We start from the raw sequence: 24,406 nt of genomic DNA, 5'->3' as shown, positions 1-24,406 counted from the left end.
TGCTCCTCCACCAGACACACACTGAACAGTTATCTATGCAAAGTGAAACTAGGGAGGAGGAGGGAAAATCGTCCTGTATTCTGGGCCACTCCATGATTACAATACATAACTCATTATCAGTAATTCCTTCCCTCACTGTCCCAGGCTGCTGGCAGCAGTGAGAACAGACTGTGTGATGGCCAGTGATGGGGGTCTGCAGCTTCTAATCTGCACAGGGGATGGCAGTCACTGATGTAATCTGCTGTGTGACAAAGCCTCTGCTGTGTGACTGAGACAGCTCTGTGACACTGATGTCTTCACACAGCAGCAGATTTAGTGAACGGTCAGAGGAGTGCCAGTAATAAGAAGAGAGCAGCAGTTTCTTTAGCCCACAACGCGTTTCGACGGTGAACTGTTTTCATCAGGTGACGGTTCACTGTCAAAACGCGTTGTGGGCTAAAGAAACTACTGCTCTCTTCTCTTATTCCTGGCGCTCCTCTGACCGTTTACTCACATCGTCCTAGCTTATCACCCTCCATTGGAGGTCTACAGCTGGAGCTGCATTGGACTACTAATTCAAAAACATCTTAACGTCACTTCCCTGCGCTCCCCAGTGACGACTATAATTCTGGACTTCTACGTTCAGTATTTGGTTAGTATTTTTGTCTAAAAGCCAAATATTTAAGAACTTAACTTTTTGGGGGCATATTTTAACTACACTACTCAATATTGAAATTGCATAACCAAGAAAGAAGAGTCGTGACATTTTGGAAATCACAAGATCGATGTTAACGATATGCAAATAATAAAAAAATGGAAACATTTTTAAACAACTATTCAGTATTCAGCATGAATGCTATTTGAGCAAATACTTGCATTTGCATGATTTAGCATTTTATCAATGAGAGTATTAATGGTTGTCAGAGGAACATTCTGTCACACCGCATGCACATGGGTACAGAAATCATCAAGATCAGCTCCTGGCAGCTTGATATGCAGATTAATAATGTCCCAGATGTATTCAATTGGAGACAAATCCAGAGATGCTGCAGGCCATGGTAGCATGTTTAGGCCACGTAGGCTGCATAACCCCTTTCTGACATCGGATGTAATATTCAGTCCATGTGCCCTTGGCCTATTTGACCATGGACAGAATATAACGTCCGAGCAATTGCCCGCGCGCACACAGGTGTCCAGGCGATCGCCGCAGGGTGTCAGCTGATTCTGACAGCTGACACCCGGGCACTAAGTGCCAGAAGGGGTCACAGACTGCTCCCGGCACTTTAGCCCCTGAAATGCTGCCATTTCGGGAGCAGGCTTAGGATCAGAGATCCCGTGGCATTACGCGGGGTCCTGATCATTGCCATGGTGACCGGATGTCATCATGACGGCATCCGGGTCACCACAGCTAGGAAACAGGCTAATCATGCGCAGTGCATGATCAGCAAAACTCTGTCAGTGCAGAGCTGACAGTTTCTGCAGCATATAGATGCTGCTTCATCTCCATTCCGCAGAAGCGATCAGCTTGCAAAAAATTATTGTCCCATAGTGTGACAAAGTAAAAAAGTTAGAAAAAAGTAAAAAATTAATTTGCACAAATATTTTTTTTAAAGAAAAAAAAAATCAAAAGATATTGTATCTATAAATAAAAATTTGAATGAAACAAAAAAAACAATAAAAAAGTACACATATTTGGTATCACCAGGTCTGCAAAGACCCGACCTATAAAACTGTCCCACTAGTTAACCCCTTAACACCATAAAAAAACAAGGCAAAAAAAAATGCTTTATCATACCGCTGAACAAAAAGTGTAATAAAACGCAGTAAAAAAAGAAAGATATAGATAAAAAAAGAAATAAATGAGGTATTCCTGAATTGCTGCTTTTGTTCATTCTGAGTCACAAACATCAGAACAGAAAGCTAACAAAAAATGTCATGTGCCTGAAAATGGTACCAATATAAACGCCAACTCGTCCAGCAAAAACCAAGACCTCACATGACTCTGTGGGCCAAAATATGTAAAAATTATAGCTCTCAAAATGTGGTGATGCAAAAACTATTTTTTGCAATAAAAAGTGTCTTTTAGTGAGCGACTGCAACCAAACATAAAAACCCGATATAAATCTGATATCGCTGTAACCGAACTGACCCAAAGAATAAAGTCACCTAATCACTTATACCGGACGAGGAAGGCGTAAAAAAAATAAATAAAATCAATTCTTCACATGCTGTTTTTTCATTATCCTGTGCTCTGCGTTGAGCTCTTATATCGGGGTTTCCGTGTAAATCTCTAAGATACATGATTTAGACGGAACCTTTGGCTGAAGATTCCCTATAATGAGGCAGATGGAGGCACTGTGGACCCCGTGGGACCTTTGATCCGGCGGTGTCTGTCTTTTTAGGATTGCATAAAAGTGCCGTTGGCCACAGTTTTGTGCACTTCTGAAAAGAAGGACAACGCTGAACAGAGGCCAGAGTAACTCTACTGCCTCATTATAGTGAATGGATCCCTCAAGGGTTTCATCTGAATCACTTCACTCAGAGATTTAGATGGAAACCCCAAAGTAAGTGGTCAATGTTGAGCGTCGGATAAAAGTGATCCCAAACGTTATGTAAAATGTTCACAATAAAAGCTTCAACTCAATCCACAAAAAATGAAAGCCCTGGCTCAGGTCCGCCATCTGTTAACAGAAATATAGGGGGCTTTCACGTTACTGGTAGCACAAAGACTCTGGAAAAGCGAAATGGCTCCTTGCCCACCAAAAGAAATTCCGCAAAATTCTCTGCTCCCAAATCCAAATGCCCCCCTCTTCTGAACTCCACAGTATACCTAAACCACATACTGTGTCCACGTTTGGCATTTCTGAAGCGATGAGAGCCCGCCTAACTTACGGGTGCATGCCTCCAGAAGCACGGGCTGGACATAACGTACTGGTTACTACAGCATACTGGTCACTATAACGGCAGTTTGTAATTTTCACTCGGCAACATTCATTGCTGCTTGTTTATGGAAAGTACCCATGGAGTCAAAATAGTCACTAGACTTGTAGATAAATTTCCCAAGGGGTATAGTTTCCCAAATGGGGTCACTTGAGGGGGTATTCTGCTCTTCTAGCAATTAGTGGCTCTGTATATATGGAGTCTGCAAACTGTTCTAGGAAAATCTGCGTTCCAGGAGGCAAATAGCGCTCCGTTCCTCCAGAGTCTCTCCATATGGCTAAGTAGCACTGTACAGCCACATATGGGGTATTGCCACATTCAGCAGCAATTATGTAACAAATTTTGGTGCCATTTTTGCCCACTTGTGTGGAAAATACAAAATATGTGGCTAAAACTAAATTTTGGTGACAAAATTGTAGTTTTGTCTTCACTGCCCAAAGGTATAAAAATTCTGTGACACACTCGTGGTGTACTGTCAATATGATCACTGAACCCCTAGATGATTTCACTGAGAGGTGTAGTTTGTAAAATGGGGTCACTTATGGGGAACTCTACTGTTCAGGCACCTCATGGGCTCTCCCAGTGGGTCATGGCACCTGCAAACCATAACGGTAAAATCTGGCGCTCCTTGCCTCCTGAGCTTTGCACTGCGCCTGAAAAATATTTCCCGAAGGAAAATACATGTAGGGTAGTGGCGCACTGAGAAAAAAAATGGAGCTCAGTTTGTTCTAAAAAAAAAAAAAAAATTCCTATTAGCCCTTAGAAAAAATGAAAAACTTGGGGCTAAATCGATATTTTAGTGGTAAAAATGTAATTTATTCTTTCTTCACCGCTCAGTGGTATAAAAGTCCGTGAGGCACATGTGGTGTCAATATGATCACTGCACCACTAGATGAATTCATTGAGGAGTGTAGTTTGTAAAATGAGTTCACATATAGGGGGTTTCTGTTGTTCTGGCACCTCAGGGGCTCTGCCAATGTGACATGTCACCCTCAAACCATTCCAGCAAAATCTGAACTCCAATATGGCGCCTCTTCCCTTCTGAGCTTTGCACTGTGCCTCAAAAGTAGTATTCCCCCACATATGGGATATAGGCGTACTCAGGAGAAATTGCACAACAAATTGCATGGTGCAAATTCTCCTGTTACCCTTATGAAAATACAATATTTTGAGCTAAAACCATTTGTGGGGAAAATTTGATTTTTTTTTTTTGCGGCTCAACATTATAAACTTCTGTGAAACACCTGAGGGTTGAATATGCTCACCACACATCTAGATCAGTTCCCCTGAGGGGTCTAGTATCCAAAATGGTGTCAATTGTGGGGGATTTTCCTTGTTTAGGCACATCAGAGGCTCTCCAGAGGCAACATGGCATCCGCCGATTGTTCCAGCAAATTTTGCATTCAAAAAGTCAAATGGCGCTCCTTCCCTTCTGAGCTCTGCCGTGCACCCAAACAGTGGTTTTCTTCCTCATATGGGGTATCGACATGCTTGGGAGAAATTACACAACACATTTTGGGGTCTATTTTTCCTGTTACCCTTGTATAAATAAAAAAAATGGATCTGAAGTCATTTTTGTGTAAAAAAAAACTTAAATGTTCTTGTGAAGCACCTGAAGGCTTAATAAACTTCTTGAATGTGATTTTGAGCACCTTGAAGGGTGCAGTTTTTAGGTATCACTTTTGGGTATCTTCTTCATATAGACCCCTCAATGTGACTTCAAATGTGATGCGGTCCCTTACAAAAAATGGGTTTTATAAATTTTGTTGGAAAAATGAAAAATCGCTGGTCAACTTTTAATCCTTATAACTTTCTAACTCAAAAAAAATTTTGGTTCCAAAATTGTGCTGATGTAAAGTAGATATGATGGAAATGTTATTTATTAACTATTTTGTGTGACATATCTCTGTGATTTAAGGGCATGAAAATTCAAAGGTTGAAGATTTTGGAAAAATTTGCATTGTCACCAAATTTACATGTTTTTCCCAAATTAAACACAAGTCATACCGAAGAAATTTTAGCACTATCAAGATGTATAATATGTCAATCTCAGAATCACCGGGATCCATTGAAGCATTCCAGATTTATAACTTCATAAAGTGACAGTGTTCAGAATTACAAAAATTGGCCTGGTCATTAACGAGCAAACCACCCTAGGGGGTAAAGGGGTTAAAGTAGCACAAACAAGCAACACAAGGCCTGATGATATGTTGAAAAACAGCTCCTGGGACGTGTTGGAGAAATGGCAGTAACACCCGTTCCATAAGCAAATCAATACAAGCTGTTAGTGTACCTGGGATGAAGACTAGAAGAATTTGGCCATTATAAATTACTTCTCCCTGCACTATAATTCCGGGAGTAGGACTCATGAGACATTCCCTCATGTTTCGAAGCAAAATGATAATAGAAGCTGACATGGAGGTCTATCCTCATCAAAGTGTCCCTCTTTTTCCTTCATACAGTGATAGTCGGAAATTGGTCTGAAGACCACGTGGGCAATGCCATGAAGAGGCCTTTATGAGGAAACACAAGAATGTCCAAGGAACCAACAATGCCAAGATGCATGTTGTTCATGTTACTGTGAGCAGTGTGGTCTAAACCTGCTACTATGACTTTCAGCAACACCAGACTTGTTTCATATTGGGCACATCTGGGACGTCATTTGTCGGCAATTAAAAAGTGACCGGCCAGAAACGGGTCTTGTGGATTTGGGTATCCAAGTGCATTCAGTATGACAGAACATTCCTTAGACTACCATTACTAACCTTATTGATATGATGCCAAGGCATGCGTGTGCAGTTTTCAGCATGCAGTACTCACATTCTATACTGAATTAATCACACAGAATGTTATAGTTGGAAGGGACCTCCACGGTCATCATGTCCAACCCCCTGCTCAATGAAGGATTCACTAAACCACCTCATACAGATGTCTGTCCAACCTCTGTCTGAAAACTTCCATTGAAGGAGAACTCACCACCTCTCGTGGCAGCCTGTTTCACTCGATCACCCTCACTGTCAAAAAGTTTTTTTTCTAATATCTAATCTGTATCTTCTCCCTTTCAGTTTCATTCCATTGCTTTTCGTGTTTCCATGTGCAAATGAGAATAAAGCTGATCTCACTACACTGACATCCCTTCAGATATTTGTAGACTGCTATTAAGTCTCCTCTTAGCCTTCTTTTTTGCAAGCTAAACATTGCCAGATCCTTTAACCGTTCCTTGTAGGACATACTTTGCAGTCTGCTCACCGTCCTGGTATCTCTTCAATGAGCTTGCTACAGTTTTTCAATATCTTTTTTAAAAGGTGGTGCCCAGAACTGGACACAGTATTCCAGATGAGGCCTGACCAAGGAGGAGTAGAGGGGGATAATTACTGTATATACTCGTGTATAAGCCGACCCCCCTAATTTTGCCACAAAAAACTGGGAAAACTTATTGACTCGTGTATAAGCCTAGGGTGGAAAACGCAGCAGCTACTGGTAAATTTCAAAAATAAAAATAGATACCAATAAAAGTAAAATTAATTGAGACATCAGTAGGTTAAATGTTTTTGAATATCCATATTAAAATCAGGAGCCCCATATAATGCTCCATACAGTTCATGAAGGGCCCCATAAGATGCTCCATACAAAATACACCCCATATAATGATGCACAAAGGTTAATAATGGCCCCATAAGATGCTCCACAGATTATGCCCCCCATATGCTGCCCCCATAGACTATGCCCCCCATATGCTGCTCCATAGACTATACCCCCCATATGCTGCTCCATGGTGACAGGACAATTGTGTACAAGATAATTGTGTACGGACTATTGTGTACAGACAATTGTGTACAGGCCAATTGTGTACAATGACAATTGTGTACAAGGCAATTGTGTACAAGGCGATTGCCCTGTACACAATTGTCCTTGTACACAATTGTCCTTGGACACAATTGGCCTGTACACAATTTTCTGTACACAATTGTCCGTACACAATTATCTTGTACACAATTGTCATGGAACCCTGCTCCATAGACTATGCCCCCCATATGCTGCTCCATAGAATATGCCCCCCATATGCTGCTCCATAGAATATGCCCCCCATATGCTGCTCCATAGAATATGCCCCCCATATGCTGCTCCATAGAATATGCCCCCCATATGCTGCTCCATAGAATATGCCCCCCATATGCTGCTCCATAGAATATGCCCCCCAATATGCTGCTCCATAGAATATGCCCCCCAATATGCTGCTCCATAGAATATGCCCCCCATATGCTGCTCCATAGAATATGCCCCCCAATATGCTGCTCCATAGAATATGCCCCCCATATGCTGCTCCATAGAATATGCCCCCCATATGCTGCTCCATAGAATATGCCCCCCATATGCTGCTCCATAGAATATGCCCCCCATATGCTGCTCCATAGAATATGCCCCCCATATGCTGCTCCATAGAATATGCCCCCCATATACTGCTCCATAGAATATGCCCCCCATATACTGCTCCATAGAATATGCCCCCCCATATGCTGCTCCATAGAATATGCCCCCCATATGCTGCTCCATAGAATATGCCCCCCATATGCTGCTCCATAGAATATGCCCCCCATATGCTGCTCCATAGAATATGCCCCCCATATACTGCTCCATAGAATATGCCCCCCCATATGCTGCTCCATAGAATATGCCCCCCCATATGCTGCTCCATAGAATATGCCCCCCATATGCTGCTCCATAGAATATGCCCCCAATATGCTGCTCCATAGAATATGCCCCCATATGCTACTGCTGCAAAAAAAAAAAGCCATACTCACCTCACCTGCTCAGGACCCGGCACCTGAGATATTCACCGCTGATCACCGCTGTCTGCCGCTTTCTGTGTCAGTGACTGTTCAGCCAGCAGGGGGCGCCGCACGCACTAACCATGTCACTGCGCCCCCTGCTGCCTAAACGTCACTGACAGGACTCAGCAGAGCAGACAGCGGTGAGCAGTGATGAACCTCGGACAGGTGAATATTGCTATACTTACCCCTCCTGGCGCGGTTTCTGCAGCCCTGCTTCTCCACGGTCTCCCTTTCTGCCTTCAGCGGTCATGTGATACCGCTCAATACACTCATGAATATGCGCATATTCATGAGTTTAATGAGCAGTTCGTGACCGCTGAAGGCAGGAAGGAGACCCTGGAGAAGTGAAGGGGCTGCAGAGATCGCGCCGGGGGGGGGGGGGTAAGTATGATCTCTGACACCCCTGCCGACCCCCAGGTATATGACTCATGTATAAGCCGAGAGGGGGACTTTCAGCCCCCCAAAAAATGGGCTGAAATCTCGACTTATACACGAGTATATACGGTACTTCACGTGATCTACACTCTATGCTTCTCTTAATGCATTGCAGAACTGGATTTGCCTTTTTTTGCTGACGTATCACACTGTTGACTCATGTGCAGTCTGTGATTTATTAGTACACTCAATTCTTCACATGTGCTGTTGATTACTTCTATTTCTCCCATTCTGTAGATGTAATTTGTTTGTATTTGCCCCGATGTAGAATCTTGCTCTGTGCTAAATACCAATCTATTATCAAGTTGCTTCGAAAACTTTGCATTTTTTCATCATTTTCATATCATTAACAGGTCTATGCATACTGTGATTTTCATAACTCCAATATTTTTCCTTCTTGGTGTTGCAATTTGAATGTTGGAGTGTAGAATGTACTACCATAACTTAAAAGGCAGTCCAATATGAATACAAACATGTTTTATGGAAAGTCTACGGTACAGGTATGTGCCCAACAGGTATGCTCAAAGTACAGCTCTGGGATGCTACTGGCAGGACTCCTCTGCCTGGGTATAAAGGAGAACCTTGGTGACCGTCTGACATGTACAGGCTGACAAGGTTACAACAATAATCAATGTCGATTGATTATGATAGTAAAAACGTAAAACTATACGAAAATCTGGAATTCAGCTGACAATTATCCAGATATACATGGCCACATTACATAGCTACTTGAGTTAAATCGGAAACTAGCAAATTTTGGTGGATTAGACAGATGAGATAAAACAAGTTGGGTCACCTGACCAAGTCACCAGCAATCTGACGTGTATTAGCTTTCTTTGCAAACAAATATTTGCCTGACCTGTTGTCTACAGAAATCTTTGTGTTTATGGCTAGCTTTACTCCTTTTATGAGTAGAACATTCCTACATAGAAAGTAGAAAAGCTATAGGAAATACTAACCCCCGGAAGCTACCCTGTAGGCCTTTACAGAAAAGTAAGCCATTGTAGAATTGCCTGCCATACTGTGGAGAAGCAAACACAAACTGACAAATTCTAATTTCTTACATGCTTGTAATGCTAAAAGATTGCGCCTGCTTGTAAACAGATATTGCTATTAAGAGGGATTTCTCACTTACTTATCTACCAAGCCCTTCTGCTGTAGGATACGGTACACTTCTGCAGAAGTCTGAGGTCCTTGTAGCTTTTGGCCATTCAGCATCTCCTTTTCAAGTTCCTCTATACTCTACAGAACAAAAACACAATTCTAGTTTATTCTCAAAGGCTCTCAACGCAGGTTTATTACATCTATACCTGTAATGAAAAACAAAGCTGCACGTTACAGAGAGATGCAACGACCGGCATACTGACTAAACTTTACTTTGAAGAAGTATGAATATTTGTTTTGCGACATGCAAGGTGTGGTGCTAGATCCAAGGGCTTCACCATTTTTTCCCAAGCAGTATCACAGCTGGGAAGCTTTGATAAGACTCAAACTAACAGAAATGTATGATCACAGGGGAAAATGCAGCTTCAGCACAGAGATTAAATGAATCTCTTCTGTACTTAAAAGTCTAGAAACCCATGCAGCAATATGCGCTGATTATACAAAGCAAGCTGTGAGATTACCAACACCATGCGTAGGTGGGCTTAGCGGCAACATTCAGAAGGATTTATTTAAAAACAAAACTTTTACAGAACATGGATATGTTTGAGAATGGTGGCAAATGTTACTGCATGAAGTTATGCCTATATGGCTTAATGACAATCCAAACGTTGCGAAATTGTAGCAACTGTAGTAATTTTAAACCACATTAAAATAGAGCCTGTTACCCAAAATAGATTTTAAATGTGTTGTAGTGGACCTAGACCCTACAACAGTGATGTCGAACCCTTTAGAGACCGAGTGCCTAAACTGCAATCCAAAACACACTTATTTTTCGCAAAGTGCCCTGAATACTGAGGTTTTAGATTAGAAAGACAACTCGTACATTAGCGCGCTATAGAGTCAATATCAAAGAGCTTATAAGCGCTGCACTCCAAGCCTAAGATACTAGCCACCAATTGTAGTGAAGGTCTGTTCTTGAGAATGGAGAGGATTTTTAATCAAAAGTAAAATTGTAAAGTTGTTTATTTTTGCAACTGTAACCCTTTATCATGATGAGAACAAATCCTTTAAGGCAGCGATATCAAACTCAAATACACAGAGGGCCAAAGTTAAAAGCTTGCAGAAAGTTGCAGGCCAACCTTGATATTTGTTAGAAAAAAAAAAAGTCTACAATTGAGGAAGTTATTTCTTACCAAATAAAATTACTAACTTTTGGAACTATAGTGGAATAATATACGTTACGCAACAGCAGTAAAAAGCATATGGCCCAATGGCCTAATTTAAATATGTAATAACAATGGCTAAAAAAAACTTGAATAAAACAGATAAAGTATAATGCAAATATAAGTGCTCCCAAACACAGTATGATACCCCAACAGTGAACTCCTCCACATGCACAGTATGATGACCCTACTGTACCCCCCCTCCGTAAGTTCCCCCCACGAAGAATGGTGACTCCATCACAGTATGATTCTCCAACTGTAAATACCCACACAGCCCTGCATACAGTATAACAGACACAAAATCCTCCATACACTACAATGGCTCCACATAGATCTCCATAAAGTATTATGGCTCCACATAGTTCTGCATAAAGTGTAATGGGCCACACAGTGCTCCATGCAGTATAATGGCCTCACATTAAGAAAATTAAATACTGCATATACTCGGGTATAAGCCGAGGCAACTAGTTTTGACACGAAAAACTGGTAAAACTTATTGACTCGAGTATAAACCGGGTATGCATGGCTCCTCATCCCCGCCCTTGTTTGCATGGCTCCTCATCACTATTCCTGGTATGCATGGCTCCTTATACCCCTCCTTGTACGCATGGCTCTTTATCCCTGTCCTGGATTCATGGCTCCTTATCCCCATCCTTGTAAGCATGGTTCTTTATCCCCATCCTTGTATGTGTGTCCCCCATGAGAAAAGCATTTAAAAAAATAAATCTTACTTACCATCCCTGCGTGCCCTCGCAGCATCTTGTTCCTGTGCCAGTAGCATCTGCGGCTGAGCGATCACAAGTCCCCCATTGAGGTAATGAATATTCATACCTGTCTCCACGCCTATGGGAATGGAGAGAGGTGAATATTCATTACCTTAATAAGCGGGAACCCATGATAGCCCGGCAGCTGCGGCTGAAACTGTGCACGCTATAGGAGAAATGAATACTCAATGCCAGTGCAGTGAATATTCATTTCTCTTCAGCAGCGAGCACAGGAATTAGCCGCAGCTGCCAGCTCTTGCCTCCTGTGATCCACTGCTCTGCCGCTTCCCTCTCCCTCGCCATCTTCTAGTCTTGAGGAGATGGCAAGCATGCCCACCGGGAGGGCTCTGCGTGCCTCTCTGGCACGCGTGTCATAGGTTTGCAGCCACTGCCCTGTAACAACCATACTAGCACTGTACTTGTTACTGGTTCCTTGCGCGAGAGAAACACTTCATACGCAAATCAGGAGGCTTCAGTGCCCCAATGTTATGGCCAAGAGTTTGCGGCACCATTATGCCATCTCATTTGCATCTTGGGCCCCTTATACTGCTTCAGATGTACAGTGTTCGCTACCCAGAAGAAGCAGTGTCTGAATGCTGCAGGTGTAAGTGGGGCCACACGTACATGCATAAACCAAGAAGTGCAGTGAATGGCATCAGTAGAAAAGAGACAGGGAATATAATGCTCGTGGGGACATGCAAGTTGGCAACATGTAGAAAGTGCTTGCTCTGGAAAGCAAGCACCGTCAATGAGAACTGGTGAAAAGTCCCAATATGCAAACGAGGCGGCATAATGGTGCACCAAACTCTTGGTCACACCAAGAGTGCACTGAAGCCTCATGTGCATATGAATTCAAAGTTATTTTCTCAGGCACTGTACCAGTAACAGGTACAGTGCTAGTATGGTAGTTATACAGGCAAAGTTCTCTACAACACTGTACAGCCAAAATTAAAATGCATTTTGGGGGCGTGACGGATTCTCTTAAACACAATCTACCTCATCGGCTCAAGCAGTGACCTCCCACAGGACAATTTATTCTCGGTCATAAACTCAGTGTATCAATGCCGAACCTGTGGTCTCACGTAAAATGAGACAAAAAGGAACAGAGGCTTCAAAGAAATAAAAACAGACTGATTCTCTAAAGAGAATACAATTGTTTAGATAGCAACAAAACCAAGCTATCCTTAACACAGGTTTGACAGTGGCTCTGTGGGACCTCAAATGCTTAACTTTGATCCTCTCCCATTGTATCTCATAGATCATAGACTAAAGCCCCCGTCACACACAGCGAGATCGCCGCTGAGTCACAAGTTTTGTGACGCAACAGCGATCTCACCAGCGAGATCGGTGTGTGACAGGTATCAGAAACCGGCCACCCTGCCGGTATCGCTGATCATTCTGGAAAGCCCTGGACATTTTTTTGATCCTTGGTCTCCCGCTGGCCAGCACGCATCGCTGCGTGTGGCAGGCGGGAGACCAGCGATCTGGAGCTGGTATCCAAGGTAAACCGAGGGGTTTCTAAGCACCGTGTGGCACTTAGAAACCTGCTGTTTACCTTGGATACCAGCTCCCTGCACCAGCACGCTGGTATCTAAGGTATGCTGCGGGTAACTAAGCGACGTGCGCGCTTGTTACCCGCGTCGTCACTGTCCTGATCGCTGCTGAGATCTGTCTGTTTGGCAGCTCACCAGCGATCATGTAGCAACACACCAGCAATCCTGACAAGATCATATCGTTGTCGGGATCGCTGGTGCGTCGCTATGTGTGACGGGGATCTAAGAAAGCAAGAGAAGGGTTCTCATGAAAAGTCCAAGAGTGCTCAATTACACCACCACATCATCCGTGTAGGCTATAATTGTGAGGTTGAAATATATAGGAAACTCACCTGGCTGCTCATAAAATCTATATACAGTATGTATTTTTTTTTTTAAAAAACCCACTGCTTACTTTACACACAATTCAATACCTTGCAAGTGTTAACAAATGCCTCGGCCACTTTTCGATTACGCCCTCCATAGCAAGTGGTAATGAGATCGGCAACTCCACAGCTCTCCAAAAATGTAGAAGTGGAAACTTGACCTTTACAGAAGATCTTGGCAAATGCAATCATTTCCATGAGTCCGAGACGGATAACAGCAGCTTTTGTGTTATCACCACACTTGAGACCATCACAAAAGCCAGCACCTACAGCCACAATGTTCTGTGTAAAAGAGGGAAAGAAAACAGGATTCTGCGTCAATATACACATCACACAAAAAACCACCCACACACACCAAGAAGAATAATTTCCAAAGAATCATTTCCACCTTCAATGTCACTCAATCTGTACTATTCCACTGAGAACCAAACAAACAAAAAAAAAATCACAAAGGCCACATTCAGTATTTTACATCAGTATTTGTATAAAAAACAAACAAAAACAGAAACATAAGTAAATGCTATGCAGTAAATAAACAGCAATAGTGCATAAAAATAATAAAGGGTACCTAGTTAACATATTTCACGGTGACCCTGATTGGGACAGTCCTAACTTGAATATTAAAAACCTTACGGTTTGTCAAGTGACATGCATGTGGATAAGGGCTGAGAAAAACTGGGCCCAGCTAGTAGATACACAGCCATGGGGAACCACATCAGCATAATGTCCAGCTCAATGAAAAGGCAGGTCACACCCTTACATGCACATGATGCAGACAGACTGGAAAAAAACTAAAGAAACGAACTGGGATACAAACTAGTGTGCACGCAGCATGTACCTTTTATTATTTGCATGCACTATTGTTACTAGGGGATATTTACTTATTATGTTTCTGTCTTTGGGTTTTTTCTATTAAGTGGACAGTGTGAAAGTGCGATTACATGCTTCATGCACACCAGAGTTTGGAACCCAGTTAATTTCTTTCAAAACAAAATGAATTTCGTCTTTCAGTACGAAAATGACTCTAAAGGCCCCGTCACACTAAGCGACTTACCAGCGATCCCGACACCGATATCAAGGTGTCAGGATCGCTGGTAAATCGCTATGTGATCGCTGGTGAGCTGTCACACAGACAGCTTCACCAGCGATCAGAACAGCGATGCCGAGCGCCCGGCATCGCTGGCCATCCTGTAAAAAATAGAATCAAAATAAAAAATATAGTTATTCTCACCTTCCGACGTCGCGTTCAGCCATCCTGCCTCTCTCCACGCTCCGGTCCCAGTGATCCTTTGCACGAATGACCGCGAGATGTCACAGTCTCGCGGGATAACAAAGTCTCGAGGTCATTCGTGCAAAGGATCACTGGGACCGGAGCGTGGAGAGAGGCAGGATGGCTGAACGCGACGTCGGAAGGTGAGAATAACTATATTTTTTATTTTTTTAATTATTTTTTACACCTGATCGCTGGTCTCCCGCCTGTCACACACAGTGATGCGTGCTGGCCAGCGGGAGACCAGCGACCAAAGAAATGTCCAGAGATTTCTTCCAGCGATCAGCGATACCGGCGGGGGGGGGGGGGGGTCGCTCGCTGATCGCTGTCACACACAGCGATCTCGCTGGTGAGATCGCTGTTACGTCACAAAAGTTGTGACTCAGCAGCGATCTCGCTACCGAGATTGCTTAGTGAGACGAGGCCTTAAGCATATCTCCAAATCAAGAAAAGAATGGCTTCACCAGCAGAAGATCAAGGTTTTGGACTATCCCAGTTAGAGACTGGACCTGAATCCAATTAAAAACCTGTGTGTTGGCTTGCAGAGGGCTGTACACAGGAGACGCCCTTGCACTGACAGATTTGGATCACTCTTGCAAGGAAAAGAGTGCAAAGATTGCCAATTCTAGTAGATGTGCATTGCTGATAGACTCCTTACTAGAGCTGAGCGAAAAGGGTCGGTCAGATTCAAAAGTCGCCGACTTTCGCCAAGCGAAACCCGACCACAGCGTGAGGTCGGCCATGTGGTCAGCGATCCGAGCGCCAAAGCTGGATTTCGCAGAATGCCTGCACGTGATTTTTTTTTTTTTTCAGCCAACAAGCAAGGACGCACACTGTGGGCAACGAAATGACGTGCATCGGAGAGGGAGGGAGTGAGAGAGAGAGAGAGTGAGTTTTCGCGCACTTTAAAAAAGCTGTTCGGCATGTAGGTGTGTTTACTGTCCTCCACTCCTTGTTGACTTTGCTTCCCCATTGACTTGCATTGGGTTTCGGGTTTCAGTCGGCCTCCGACTTTTCATGATAGTCGGCCGATTTCATTCGACTCAACTTTTGAGAAAGTCAGGTCTCATGAAACCCAACTCGACCCTAAAAAAGGCAAAGTTGCTCATCTCTACTCCTTACCAAAAAGACTCAATCTCAAATTCAGATTACCTCCATAAAGTATTAGTTTAAGGATGTGCATATTTATGCAACCACATTTTAGTTCTTTATTTTTCCATTGACTTGTACACATCATGGGTGACAACAAAGATGGAAAATGTTCTAACTTGATTTTTCACATGACAAAAACCTTGCATTTTAGATATAATGTTCTGCTTTTTTGCTTTCCGAGACATCTCTGAAAAAATAACAGATCAGCAAATCTTAGCTAAATAAAATTAAAGTACGTGTACAAGTAGCCACAGATATAACTGTACACAGAGTATGCCAAGTTACATGTGTGCAGATTACTAATGAAATTCATATATTCAATGTAGACTATACTTCTTTAATTTAACTTGCATCTGTGAACGACCCCTTCAGATGGGAACCTAAACTACAGTCTGGCCTCTCACAAGTAGGACTAAAACAGATCCGGTCAGGCAGGATGCAGCTAGATAAAGATTACATGCAATCTATTTGACAGATGTTGTAAATTATTTCATATTTGCATCATTTAAAAATTTTCCACTGAATAGAAACTAAACTTCTCTATACCAAGACCTTGGTACTGTGTAATTAAGTTGTGTATGTTTAACCAGGAGCACTATAGTAACTGCAGAGTAAAAGAAGATGATGGAGGTGCATTCTTTGGGTGATATGTGAAAAATGGGGCAGATTTACAAAATGAATTGCATTGACACAAATTAATGTGTGGGTACATTATCCTAAGACCAAAGATTTTTTTGGGAATAACCAACAAGCTAGAATTAGGATAATAATGACAGCTAGAATAATATGTTGCAGGAGCAGTTAGCCAGCTTGTTAAAGTTGTAAAAAAAAAAAAAAAGTAAGCAAAAAAAAAAAAAAAAACTGGTAAGATACCGTATATTACAGCAAAAGTGCATCTACAGTCATTGTGTCATGATCCCAGTGCAGGTTTTTGAGCTGCACGTCAGGGGTTAATGTCTGGAGCTCAGTGCAGGTTTTGACCTGCACACCTGGGGTTAATGATTGTGGCCTCTTTTTGGTTCTGGGAGAGCTTCTTAAACCCCTGGGAAGCTCCAATCCCTGCCAGTTATACTTTTGCCTTTGGCCTAGTGTGCTGACCCCTGTGTGCCTGTTTGTTGCTATAGCTTGTTTATATGGTTCTCACCCGGTTTTATTTCCCTTTGTGAGTTTGCCTGTTGATTCTGTACTTCACTACCCTCCCTGTGTATGACTCATTGCCTGTAATCTGACTACTCTCTGCTCGCCCCTCTTGTACCTTGCCGCTATCTCTGTGAATGACTCATTGGCTTTGTCCTGACTATCCTCCCTGTCTATGCCCCTTGGTAACTTTGTCTCGCAGTTACCCTGCTAGGAGTTCTCTTGCAGCTCCTAGCTCTCTGGAGTTTAGGCCACGCCCCCAGCAGTCACGTACTTTAGGTCCTGCGGCTCTGAAGTACGCACCTACTCGGCTGCTGCCCGCTCCACAGGTATCTTTGAGCACAGTTCGCTTTACTCAGGACACGCGCACTGCCTCAGTGAGCAAGTTCAGTGCGGTGTTCCTGACACATTGTTACACAAAAGGGAAGTATAGCCTGAATTATTTTAGAAATGTAAATAAAAAGTTTTTGTTCACATCATACACGTACTATCCTTTAATAGCTGTAGACCGTAAGCAGATTGGTTCTTATGCAAGGCATTTCTATGATCATAAAACTGTATTAACAAGCACATTTAATGAGGACATGCTGGGTAGAGAACCTTGATTAACGCTAAAGTCAGAGGCAAAAAGAGCAGCTAAGCAGTTTCATACACCCATGGCAATAATATTTACCAGGGATCATTTTTGATGCTTTCCATGAAGCATCCGGTTTAATTATTTGTCCTCCAAAATAAAAATGCGGTCTCGAGTTTCCAGTACGGTCATCTGCCAATATAAACTTTAAAGGCATTCTCTCCCAATTCAGGCAATTACCGTACACATGCAAGAAGTTTTACTGCATTCACAAGCAAAAAAAGAAATAAACACAAAGACTGCAATCAGTAGATTCTTTCAGACAAAATGGGGACTGCAGGATTGTCATACCAAAATAGTTAAGTGCACTTATCAATGTCTGGTGCAGTTAAGGAAAAAAAAAAAAAAAAAAAAGTGTTAGCAACCAAGTTTATTTTACATATAAAACACATACATAGCGTATATACTCGAGTATAAGCAGAGTTTTTCAGTTCATTTTTTATACTGAAAAAGCCCCCCCCAGCTTATACTCAAGTCAGGGTCCCACAAAACGAAGGGGGAGCGGCAGCGGGTCACACGAGGCAGGAGACGGCTGCTGCGGCTAACACCTGTGACCGCAGCTGAAGAGAAATGAATACTGACTGTGCCCGCAGTGAATATTCATTTCTCTTTAATAGCAGGCACAGTAGTCACCATATAGGCGTGGAGAGTATTCTCTTTAGTAGGGAGCACACGCGCTCACCCGGTCGCTGCAGAAAGCCAGCGGCTGAGGTTACTGTGCCCGCTATTAAAGAGCAATGAATATTCACTGCTCTCCAAGCACATAATCCCGGCGTGGAGAGCAGTGAATATTCCGGCTGCTGACCTCTGCTTGTAAGCAGCACATGACGTCACTGCCATGCGCTGCTTACAAGCAAAAAACAGCTGCTTGCATCAGAACAAGGTGCTGCGAGGGAGCGCAGTGAAGGTAAATATATATATATATATATATATATATATATATATATATATATATATATATATATCTCTCTATCTCTATCTTTTTATGTTTTTCTGGTAGGGGCCATGCATACCAGGATGGGGATGAGGAGGCCATGCATACCAGGATAGGGGATGAGGGGGCTATGCATACCAGGATAGGGGATGAGGGGGCTATGTATACCAGGATAGGGGATGAGGGGGCTATGTATACCAGGATAGGGGATGAGGGGGCTATGTATACCAGGATAGGGAATGAGGGGGCCATGCATACCAGGCTTATACTTGAGTCAATACGATTTCCCAGTTTTTTGTGGTAACCTCGTCCTATATTCAGGTTGACTTATACATCAGTATACATGGTATGCTTTTTTTTTTTTTTTTAAACTAAACTAGTCATTACTTATTAATATTATAAATTGGCTTGCCAAAGTATTCACCTTCCTTGGCATCTTTCGGGTTTTGCTGCCTCACAATCTGAAATTTCAATTTTTTTTTGAGGGTTTGCATCAGTTCATGTAAAGAACATGCCTACAACTGTGAACATTTGCTTTTCTTTTTATTGTGAAGAAACGATGTAAATACTTATGTCCTAAAAAATGAGAAAAGTATTCAAGGAGTGATACCTTTATAGGCTAACCAGAGAGATTATATTTGCAAGCTTTCAGGGCTCAAAAGGCCCATTCATCAGGCTGTATTATTTGTATCATCATTTTTTTTGGGACATAAGTATTTACATCGATTTTTCTGGCCAACACGGTACCACAATATTAATTTTTGTTTAGCTTTGGATAAGTCTATGAGATTTCCACATCTGGCCACTGGGATTTTTGCCCATTCCTCAAGGCAAAACTGCTCCAACTCCTTCAAGTTAGTTTCCTCTGGTGAAGTCTGACCACAGATTCTCAACTGGATTATGGTCTGGGCTATGAGTAGGCCACTACAAACCATTTAAACGTTTCCCATTAAACCATTCGAGTGTTGATTTAGCAGTATGCTTTGGGTTAATGTCTTGTTGGAAGGTGAACCTCGATTGCAGTCTCAAAAAACTGACAAATAGGTTTTGCTCAAGAATATCCTTGTATTTTGCACCATTCATCTTCCCCTTGACTCAGGCGATTTTCCCTGTCCCTCCTGCTGAAAACCATCCCCACAGCATGATGCTCCAACCACCAAGTTTCACTGTGAAGATGGTGTTCTTGGGGTGATGAACTGTGTTGGTTTGGCACCAGACATATCATTTACACCTTGGTGGCCAAAAATGTTGGTCTCATCTGACCACAGCACCTTTCTCCATATATTCTGGGGAGTCTCACACATCTGTTGGCACTGTTAGCAAACTCAAAATGAGCCTTACAATTTTGGTGTATAAGTTAAGGCTTTTTTCTGCCCACTCTCCTATAAAGGCCTCCTCTATGGAGTGTACGGCTTATTGTGGTTGTGCTGATAGATATACCAGTCTCTGCTTGAAAATTCTGCAGCTCCTTCAGGGTTACCTTTGGTCTCTGTGCTGCCTCTCTGATTAATGCCCTCCTTGCCCAGGCTGAGAGTTTTGGTGGGCAACCCACTCTTGGCAGGTTTGTTGTGTTACCGTGATCTTTTCAAATGATAATGGATTTGATGGTGCCCCGGGGGATCATCAGAGATTGGGATATTTCTTTTATGTGCCGTATTTTTCGGATTATAAGAGACACTATTTTTCCTCCAAGTTTAGGTGGAAAATGGGGGTGCATCTTGTAATGTGGCTATACCTTACCGACACCGTTGCTGCAGGCCACAGGCTGGAATGAGGGAGTGTCCGGAGGTGCCCGATGCTGCTGCGGGTGTCTCCGGTGTTGCGGGGGCTCTGCCGACATTTTGCGAAAGGCCAGAGCCCCTGGAGTTCCATGGTTTCCTATGTGGTGGACTCCAGGAAAATGACCGCCGGGAGCGGCCCATGCACATATGGAGATCTCGGCACCAAGATCTCGGGAGATGAAATCTATGTCAGCGCTGAGATCTCATCTCCTGAGATCTTGGTGCCAAAATCTCCATCTGCGCATGCAGATGGAGATCTTGGACCTACACTTTTGCTCATTTCACTAAGGCTAGATTCAGATTTGTGGATGGCAGAGCTGCGGACTTCCTCCGTTGAGCTCCGCCCACTGCCGCACCTCCTCCGTTCAGCTCCGCCTATGCCTGCGTACCCATCTTTAACATTGGGTACGCAGGCCATGTGGATGCCTCCGCATGCGTCATTTTGACGATGCGGTGACCGCAACAAATTGCAACACGTTGCGTTCGACGCAGGTCGCCGCATCGTCAAAACTACGCATGCGGAAGCATCCACATGGCCTGCGTACCCAATGTTAAAGATAGATACGCAGGATGCATGCAGACGTAGCTGAACGGAGAAGGTGCGGTAGTGGGTGGAGCTTCATGGAGAAGTCCGCAGCTCTGCCATCCGGAAATCTGAAACCAGCCTAACTTGGACTATTCAGTGCTGATGCATCACACATATCAGATTACACAAATATTTAAACACGGGTTATAATGTAACAAAATAGGTGAAGTCAAAGAGGGATGGAGGTAGGGGGTGAATACATTTGCAAGCCACTGTACTTTATTTTTATTTAAGGCAATCTTGTCATTATCTGTTAAGATTTATGGGACAAAACAGAAACCTCACCTAAGAATCTGGATCCAGAGCTTATTTTAAATGACAGGGAGTATTACCAGTGTATGATATGTAATGACTGACAGCCTGTTTTCCTGATCTACATGTCTACACTGGTAAAGCCACCTTTCATTTAAAATGAGCGAGTGTAATGCATTTTGTTTGATGACCATTTCTTAGCCAATTGAGCAGAAGTACTGATTTGTTTCCATAATTAGGTTTTCGCAGGTGCAAAAAAGGAACCCGTTGGAACAAGGTGTGATTTTTATCTGCGCTTGCACATATATGGTCTCCATAAAACTTTATTGAATGCTTGGCGTTTACACATACGCACTGTATTTTCCAATTTAAATTATGTCTTGTGCTTGTATTCCCCAAAGTACTTTATAACTTTGTCTCACATCATGTGCTCAACTCGTCAAACAACTTTACTTATAAACTTTGTTTGTGCAATCGCAACTTACATCTCCTGAGAGTTTTATCACAATGCACTCCACACCTGGGAATTGTTAACTCATCTCGTTTACTGCACTTGAGTCTCATGGTCACACTGAAGCCACACATTGGTGGCAATACGTGCGGGGCTTCTTTCTCACTTATTCATTTATTTTTCAGCCAGACTATACAGGTTTATTTATTCTCATGTTCCCTCCTTCATATTCCCCTTTGTTATTTTACTAAAGGGGTTTATTTTGAGGTTTTGGTTCCATCATTGATTGCTGTGACCACCTATATTTGCCCTTGTTTGTCTTCATCTTAAACCAATTCTCCTTCTGTTCTGGTGGCATAGATCTTACAGACATTGGTGTTTTATATATTACTCATTTTTTTAGTATTGTTCTGCATTACTACTAGTTTTGGGCATATTTATTAGGTTTCATAAACTATTGTATTTTTTGGACCATGCATGTTTATAGCCATTTTTAGATTTCTTTTGTAGTCATATTGTCTGGCAGTCGAGGACAGGTGTCGCTCCTAATTTGGACACATCTCTTAGCGCATTTATCATCTAGTGGCATTTAAATGTTTTTGTGTTTCATGTCTCTTATGTGCGGTTTATAATAAAGAATTTCTTTTTACTTGTTGATCCCATAGCTTTTTTGCATACTTCTTTTTTGAATATGTACTTAATTTTTTAAAGTATGCGTTTGGCTGATCAGAATCACATTGGTGGTGCCCTCAGTATTGTCATATGTCTCACATTGGTGATGCCACCTTGCATTTAAAATAAGGTCTCAAGGCAGATTCTCAGGGAGGCTTCTGTCCCTCCCATAGATCTTAACAGGTCATTTACATATTAAGAAAAATATATTATTCAGGATTTAAATATCGCACGGCAAGGTGTCATTTTATTCACTTTTCTATGACCTGCATGCCCATATAGACTGCTTAGGAAGGTTGATCCTACGAACAGATTTCCTTTAATAAATGAGGTTTTTTCTTTTTTTAATAAAACACCAACTATTCATATCTTGTCTCCATGCTCCTAGAGACACGCTGCATTTAAATGAAGCAAAAGCAATTCTGCTGTTCAGCAGAGCTACAAGTCAGCGTAGTATAAATGCCCTTTTAAGTAATGAGTGTCCATGGCAAGAAAAGGACACCACACTGGAAAATCACACAGATAAAGTGAACATCAGGCCACATTAGGTAATGGGCAATTTAATGCTTTAAAAGGTAATAAGAGCGTTAGATGTTTATGGATTTAAATGGAAAAGCAAGGCTTAGAAATAATAAAATGTTTGCCAAGCGTCAGTACAATAGAGGACTGAAGGATGTGAGCTGAGCACAGCGGGCGCGGGAATAATAAGGCCCCATTATTGTGTAGGGATGTGTACTGCTAGGATCAGATAAGTGTAGATGAATACAGCAGAGGTGTAATAAGCAATACAGAGGCTGGAACATTGATTTTCTACCTCTGAAACCGTATCGTGGTATATGGAGGTAGTCTTCTATTCACAACTATAAGGCATATTCATTTTGCATTTTTTCGTCTCAACATAGTTAGGACAATGATCAAATTAATTTATTTTTGTCTAAGTGGCCCTTATCTCCTTCACCCCCGAGCTTGTTTTCACCTTCCTGACCAGACCAAATTTTACAATTCTAACCAGTGGTAATAACGCTTCAACGGATCTGATTCTGAGAATGTTTTCTCGTGACATACTGTACTTCATGATAGTGGTAAAACTTCTTTGATATGACTTGCATTTATTTGTGAAAAAAAAAAAAAATTTGAAGTGTGGCAAAAAATTTTAAAATTTTGCAATTTTTCAAACTTTGAATTTTTTTGCCCTTAAAATCGGAGAATTATGTCACACAAAATAATTAATACGGAACATATCCCACATGTCTACTTTACATCAGTACAATTTTTAAAACTACCGTATATACTCGTGTATAAGCCTAGATTTTCAGCCCATTTTTGGGGGGGCTGAAAGTCCCCCTCTCGGCTTATACAAGAGTCATATACCGGGGGTGGGCGGGGGAGCGGGGATGTCAGTATGACGGGGGCAGAGCAATATTCACCTGTCCATGTTCCATCGCCGTGCACCGCTGTGTCTCTGGGTCTTCCTGATGAGACATTCAGGTCAGAGGGCGCGATGATTTAGTCAGTGCACTCCCTCTGATGAATGAACGGCACTGCAGAGACCTGGGAGACACAGCGGTGGATGGCGATGGAACAGGGGCGAGTAGGTCGTTTTTTTTTTTTGTTTTTTTTTAAATTGCAGCAGCAAATAAGGAGTATTTATCTATGGAGCATCGTATTGGGCAGCAGCATATGGGGGGTATTTATGGAGCATCTTATGGGGCAGCATTAACCCTTGCACAGCAGCATATGGGGGGTATTTATAGAGCATCTTATGGGGCAGCATTAACCCTTTGCAGCAGCATTTGGGGGGTATTTATGGAGCATCTTATGGGGCAGCATTAACCCTTGTGCAGCAATATATGGGGGGTATTTATGGAGCATCTTATGGAGCAGCATGAACCCTTGTGCAGCAATATATGGGGGGTATTTATGGAGCATCTTATGGAGCAGCATCAAACCTTGTGCAGCAGCATATGGGGGGTATTTATGGAGCATCTTATGGAGCAGCATTAACCCTCGTGCAGCATTATACGCGAGTCAATAAGTTTTCCCAGGTTTTTGTGGAAAAATTAGGGGGGGGGGGGGTCGGCTTATACACGAGTATATACAGTATTTTTTTTTTTTTTTTTTTAATTAGAAGGGTTAAAAGTTAACCAGCAATATTTTTTTTTTTTTTTGGGGGGGGGGGGGGGGGGGGACCGCATCAGATTTGAGGTGACTGAGGGGTCTATAATAAAATACTAAAAAGTGACACCATTCTAAAAACTGCACCCCTCAAGGTGCTCAAAACCACATTCAAGAAGTTTATTAACCCTTCAGAGGAATAAATAGAATGTGAAAAAAAAAAAAAA

At 42.5% G+C, this 24,406-nt stretch overlaps 1 protein-coding gene across 1 annotated transcript in view; it reads right to left on the bottom strand.

Annotated features, from left to right (window-relative positions):
• GPD1L (glycerol-3-phosphate dehydrogenase 1 like) overlaps positions 1-24,406 on the bottom strand; it is a 70,792-nt gene that overhangs the window by 2,137 nt on the left and 44,249 nt on the right. The window contains exons 6-7 of the mRNA XM_073568683.1: positions 13,244-13,477; positions 9,322-9,428 (exon numbers count right to left, since the gene is read on the bottom strand). Of these exons, the coding sequence (XP_073424784.1) occupies positions 9,322-9,428; positions 13,244-13,477 (341 nt within the window). The remainder of the gene's footprint in view (positions 1-9,321; positions 9,429-13,243; positions 13,478-24,406) is intronic.

The sequence above is a fragment of the Dendrobates tinctorius genome, unplaced genomic scaffold, assembly GCF_039654945.1.
Source record: "Dendrobates tinctorius isolate UK_male_01 unplaced genomic scaffold, ASM3965494v1 ptg000005l, whole genome shotgun sequence".
In the NCBI taxonomy this organism is placed as follows: domain Eukaryota; kingdom Metazoa; phylum Chordata; class Amphibia; order Anura; family Dendrobatidae; genus Dendrobates; species Dendrobates tinctorius.
This window is presented reverse-complemented; position numbering and strand designations above follow the sequence as displayed.